Raw genomic sequence first — 5,769 nt, forward strand, 5'->3', positions numbered from 1 at the left:
CCGGCCCGGTGGACTCCCAAGTCCTGGGCAGACGCTGCGCGGGCTCGGGCGCTGGATGGCTTTGCCCCAAACTGTCGATTTCTTCGTCCTCAGTGCCCCTGGGTGCCTCCGGCTCCGTGTTCCCTTCCCTGTGGTACGTTTTGCATGTCCACAGGACTTTTCAACAAACGCCCTGCCGGCTGCGCTCCGCCTCCCGCAGCCTGCTCCGGAGACCCGGGGGCATTGCGCGCATGGACCTGGGCACGGCGGTAGGCTGTGCCCTAAGTTCTCCTCCTTCTTATCTCAAATGATGTTTCCGGTCTCCTGTAACTGCCCACCCCAGCCACATTTCCTTTCGTTGATCAGCCCACTTATTTCGGATGTCCTTCTTTCCCTCTTAAAGTTGTCATGCTGCCCGTTCCTGTCTTCCCTAACCCCACTCTCCCCATAGGCACACGTCCACAGCCCATTTGACCTGGGTCTCGAGCCCGGCTGGCGGGGCTCGGTGGTTGAACGGCGACCTATGAGCCAGGAGGTCATGGTTCGATTCCCCGTCAGGGCACTTGCCTGGGTTTCGGGCTGGATCCCCGGTGTGGGGCGTGCAGGCGGCAACCGATCAATGAGTCTGCCTCATCATTGATGTTTCTATCTCTCTCTCCCTCTTCCTTCCTTTCTGAAATCAATTAAAAAAAGAAAAACTTAAGCTCTAACCGGTTTGGCTCAGTGGATAGAGCATCGGCCTGCGGACTGAAGGGTCCCAGGTTCGATTCTGGTCAAGGGCATGTACCTTGGTTGCGGGCACATCCCCAGTAGGAGGTGTGCAGGAAGCAGCTGACTGATATTTCTCTCTCATTGATGTTTCTGACTCTCTATCCCTCTCTCTTCCTCTCTGTAAAAGAAATAAAATAAAATATAGAAAAAAAGAAAAGAAAAACTTAAAAAAAAACCCCACTGGGTTTCGAAAACCAAGCCAAAATCGTCCAATGCTGCTTTCATTTTTGCTTCTAAGTCCAGCCCCCTGTGTTTGTTCTCATGGTCTGGGGGTCGGGGCGGGGTGGGGGGGGGCGGTCAGGTTCAGAGCATGGCTGGGAAGGGTCTTTGGGAGCCAGGGGTGTCCTAGGAGGGACAGTTTTGGAGGCTAAAGCCAGAGGACACACATTAGGGCTTCCAAAAGGGAAGGGGAAGAACTTGTCAGGGGGCAGGATCCTTAACGTGGGCATCTGTTTTGGCAGGATACGTACTATCAGCCCCGGGCCCTGGAGAAACATGCGGACAGCATCCTGGCACTGGTACGTCTACCCTGACGCCTGGGACTACTGCCTCTTTTCAGCCCCAGTGGCCCTCCTGACCTTTCTCCTCCCCAGCCTGGGAGAGGAGTGCCCCTGGGGTGGGGCCTGCTCCAGGCTCGTAGCTTACCTCTCCAACACACACAGACACACTATCAAGCGCGTGCTTTCTTGGCACTCCCGTTGACTGTGCCCACTTTCTCTGGGGCCAGCCTGAGCTATGAGGAAAATGTGTTTACTCTTGGAACCATCCGCAGGTGCTGAGTCCTGCAGTCCCCAGTGACCTGTCCTCCTGGCAACTAACCTCTTTGGCTGCAGGGACAGCTGTTCTCTCTGGCAGGGTTCCTATGGTGATGTTTGTGCATCTCTTGGGGACCAGGCTGTCCTGAGCAGGAATGGATTAAAAGACTTGGTTAACTCGAGTAGAAAGAAAGCTTGGCCTCTAAATGTGATGGATTATGTCTAGAGATGATAACAGGAAGAAAGTAGAACTTGTACTTACTTTTACCAGCCTGTTATGCTCTGACACATTGCCCTCAACAAATATTGAGCACCTACTGTGTGCATGATGTCATGCACAGGATAGGTACGTCACATAATATCCCTCAGGTTATCCACTTTGCTCAGAGCCTAGGCCTGGAAACGGCAGGGGAGTGCGTGTGTGTGTGTGTGTGTGTGTGTGTGTGTGTGTGTATTGATTGCTTGTCCCTGTCTTCTGCTGCAGGCTTCAGTCTTCTGGTCCATCTCTTATTACTCCTCTCCCTTCGCCTTCTTCTACTTATACAGGAAAGGTCAGTGTGGTTTCAAAGGTGGTGGGACAGGAAACGGGCAGGTGGTTGGCAGATGAACCGACCCCCTAAAGAAGAAAGGGGACCTGCAAGGATGGCTTCGCTTCCGTCTTCTCTCGGCTGTCCCTGTGAGGGAGTGTGGGGCTGGAGGTTGGGGGGACTGGGAAGAGCATCTGAGGGCAGTGGGGAAAGCTTCTCACATGGCTTCTCTCCCCTCCCAGGTTACCTGAGTCTGTCCAAAGTGGTACCGTTCTCTCACTATGCTGGGACGTTGCTACTACTGCTGGCAGGGGTGGCCTGCCTCCGAGGTAGGTGGAGAAAGAGCCTGGTTGGTATCTATTCATCATTGGTAAATATTTATACAGCAGCTTCTGCAGTTTTGTGTTGGGCCCTGAGGGAGAATAATTGAGAATGGTCAAGGCGTGATCTTTTCCTTAAAGGGCTTGAGTCCTAAATATGAAAAAATAATTATGAGAAAAGTTTGCTATTAGCTAGAAAAGATGCATATACCCTACAACTATTCCACATATACTCATACCTATGTTTGTAATAATGCTAAACTGAAAACAACTCCACAGCCACAAATAGTAGGGTGGGTAGATGCATTAGGGAGTATAGTCCTAGAGCAACAAACTAAAGCAATGCAAAGGAACAGACTCAGCTACACTCAGCAATGCAGATGAAGTAATACATGCAATGCTGAAGGAAAGAAGCTGACTGCCAAATAATTTATGCAGTATGATTCCATTTATGTCAAGTTCAAAAGGGAAGTGTATGTAAGTGGAAAACCATGGACATTGTTATCTTGTTTTTCATTGTTATCTTTTAAAAATATATATATATTTTTTAATGTATGTTTTTTTATTGATTTCAGAGAGGAAGGGACAGGGAGAGAGAGATAGAAACATCAATGATGAGAGAGAATCATTGATTGGCTGCCTGCTGCACACCCCCTACTGGGGATTAAGCCGGCAACCCCGGCATGTGTCTTAGACTGGAACAGAACCTGGGCCTCTTCCCCGGTCCTGTGCTCCTCTTTCCCAAAAGTAACCACTGTCGTCGGGTGTGGTTTTTTCCTGCATTTTTTTATCCTCACTGAGAATATGTTTTTATTGATTAGGAGAGAGAGGAAGGGGAGAGAAACACTGATTTGTAGGTCCACTTATTTCTGCATCATTGGTTGATTCTTGTATGTGCCCTGACCAGGGATCGAACCTACAGCCTGGGTGTGTCGTGACGGTGCTCCAACCAGCTCAGTACCCAGCCAGGGCTGCACTGACATTTTTGTCCTGCAGCTTGCTTCGCTCTCAGCATTGCTGGGTGCTACCTCTGATGACACACCGCATTCTAGTTCATTCTAGTTTTATTTTCTTTGTAGCACTTATCCTTCTCTGAAATTTTCTTGACTGTTTTTTGTCCTTCTCCAGCCCCACCCAGCCCCCAACTAAAGTGGCAGCTCTCTGAGGCCCGGGCCTTTGCATCTCATTTACTACTGTCTTTCCCATGTCAGAGCAAGGCCTGGCACCTGTCACCTGTTGGGTCATTGGAAGGACAAGTGTCAGGTTTTGAGGCTCCTTGACAGTGAAGGGAGAGCGGATGCGATCACTAAGGGGCCGGGTGAAGAGCAGAGGGAACTCAGCATTGAGAATGGTTCTTGGTTCAGAGAGGGAGGTAGCATGGCAACCAGGGAGGAGCAGTCCAGGAATTGGAAGGTGGCAGGAATGGAGGAGGGACAGGGAGAGTGCTGAGACCCAGGTGAGGGGCTGGAGGCTGGAGGAAGGGGACTTGGGCCCAGTGAGGAAGTAATTATGGGGCAGGAGCCGTGAGGCAGATGGCAGGGAGCGAGACTGTGCAGAAAGCGAGCGGCAGGCGTTGGCGAAGGACGGCAATGGGAGAGGGACCCCAGTGTTAGCGGGGCCGAGATTGAGGGTGCGTGGCTTCTTCAGGCTGGGAGAATGCGCACTCAGGGTGGGCGGTCAGCAGTCTGGGAAGAAACAAACTGAGGGCCGAGGGGGACGTGCTGCGGCCAGTGCTGGCTGTGCAGGGGGATCGGCTCGCCCTCCGTTTCTCCAGATCTGGGACCCTTTCCTCTCATTTCTCCTCCGGGGCCTTCTGCTTGCCCGTCTCCTGTTCTCTTCCTGAAACCTGCTCATCTTGCTTCCCTCCACCAGGCGTCGGCCGCTGGACCAACCCCCAGTACCGGCAGTTCATCACCATCCTAGAGGCCACACATAGGAACCAGTCTGCGGAGAACAAGGTGAGAGAGTCCAGGGCGGGTGCCAAGCAGGTGCCGCTACTGCCAGGGGGAGGGTGTGCCCGCTGCCCAGGGACCTGTCACTTCTCCTTTCTGCACGTGAACTGTCCGCCATGAACTTTTCCTTCCTCCCCTTCTAATGGAGTATTCTGCCAGAACAGTCTCCTGCCCTCCCCCTCCCCCCGCCACCTGCAAGAATTGCCTAGATGTAGAAACATTGGCGGGGTTTCTGTCCCAGAGCTCAGGTCAGTATATGTTTTGTTGCTGTGTGCATTGAGCTCCGTGCTAGTTTTGTTCGGGGTTGGGACAAGATGGACAGGGATGTCCACTCTTGTGCCCGGGGCACAGCGTGGCGCCAGGAGGGGAAGCCAGGGCACAGGGTCCGGGAGCGGTGCCCGCCGGCCAGGCTGGAGTGTGATTACCCTTGAGAAGGGCGCAGGACCCTGTGAAGCTCTTTCCTGCTACAGGGCTTTCTGGGGCCAAAGGCCGTGGCACCGCCATTGAGCACACCACAATTTGCCGTGCCCTGCAGTCATGTGACTGGCATGTGTGCTTTCTAATCCTCACAAGAACCGCATGAGGGGCCTCACCACCCTCACTCACCCATCGGAGGCAACAGGCAGCGGACGGTGACCCTGGCCGAGCCCGAGCCGAGGAGTGGCTGGGTCTGAATTTGAGTCCAGTCTGAGCAAAGCCTGCCTGGACTGTGCTTTTCTTTATTGTGTTTTGTTTTTGCTCTTTATATTTTTGTACAAAATTTCTGTTGCTCTCTTTGAGTCAAGTTATTTTTGATCAAAAATTTCTCTGACAGAAAATAAGAAACAACTCTCAACATAAAGTAGAGCACTGGGATCTGGGGGCGGGGAGGGACACGGAGGGGAGGGAGGTGGCCCTGAGGGGGCAGGCAGAGGGCTTCCTTCAGGAGGCGCCCTCTCCCCTCTCGGAGGGGCCACTCTGGACATGACTTCCCTCCTCCCCTCTCACCCAAGCTTGGGGCAGCCAGTCTGATCCACTGGGGATTTCTGAGCCTCCAGACAGCAGAGGCGCAGGACCCAGGTGGGGAAGGGAGCAGGACTGGCCACAGCGCCCCTCCCTCAGAAACACCCGCACCTGCGGCCGCCCTCCTGGGGCCCAGCGGCCTTGGGTGTTGGTGAAGCGCAGCTGGAAGCGGGCAGACGGCGGGCTGGTTCCCGACAGGACACCCTCGCTGGATTGTCCGGCCGTCTGAGCCAGGAGGGTCGGCCGCCGCCGCCTCCCAGGCTGCCTGAGGGCCAGGCCCCAGGATGACGAGGGTGGGAGGTGGGCCTTCCTCTACTTCTCAAGCCCCTTGGAGGCCCAGCTCCTTCTCTCCCCACCCCACAGAGGCAGCTGGCCAGCTACAACTTTGACTTCAGGAGCTGGCCAGTGGACTTCCACTGGGAGGAGCCCAGCAGCCGGTGAGCCGCAGCTCGCCCCTCCGTCC

The 5,769-nt window shown here is 54.2% G+C and overlaps 1 protein-coding gene across 1 annotated transcript in view; it reads left to right on the forward strand.

Moving 5' to 3' along the window:
- LOC102257463 (abhydrolase domain-containing protein 16A) overlaps positions 1 to 5,769 on the forward strand; it is a 15,135-nt gene that overhangs the window by 414 nt on the left and 8,952 nt on the right. The window contains exons 2-6 of the mRNA XM_014534513.1: positions 1,212 to 1,268; positions 1,990 to 2,056; positions 2,275 to 2,361; positions 4,225 to 4,310; positions 5,670 to 5,743. Of these exons, the coding sequence (XP_014389999.1) occupies positions 1,212 to 1,268; positions 1,990 to 2,056; positions 2,275 to 2,361; positions 4,225 to 4,310; positions 5,670 to 5,743 (371 nt within the window). The remainder of the gene's footprint in view (positions 1 to 1,211; positions 1,269 to 1,989; positions 2,057 to 2,274; positions 2,362 to 4,224; positions 4,311 to 5,669; positions 5,744 to 5,769) is intronic.

This window comes from Myotis brandtii, unplaced genomic scaffold (genome assembly GCF_000412655.1).
Source record: "Myotis brandtii unplaced genomic scaffold, ASM41265v1 scaffold130, whole genome shotgun sequence".
In the NCBI taxonomy this organism is placed as follows: Eukaryota; Metazoa; Chordata; class Mammalia; order Chiroptera; family Vespertilionidae; genus Myotis; species Myotis brandtii.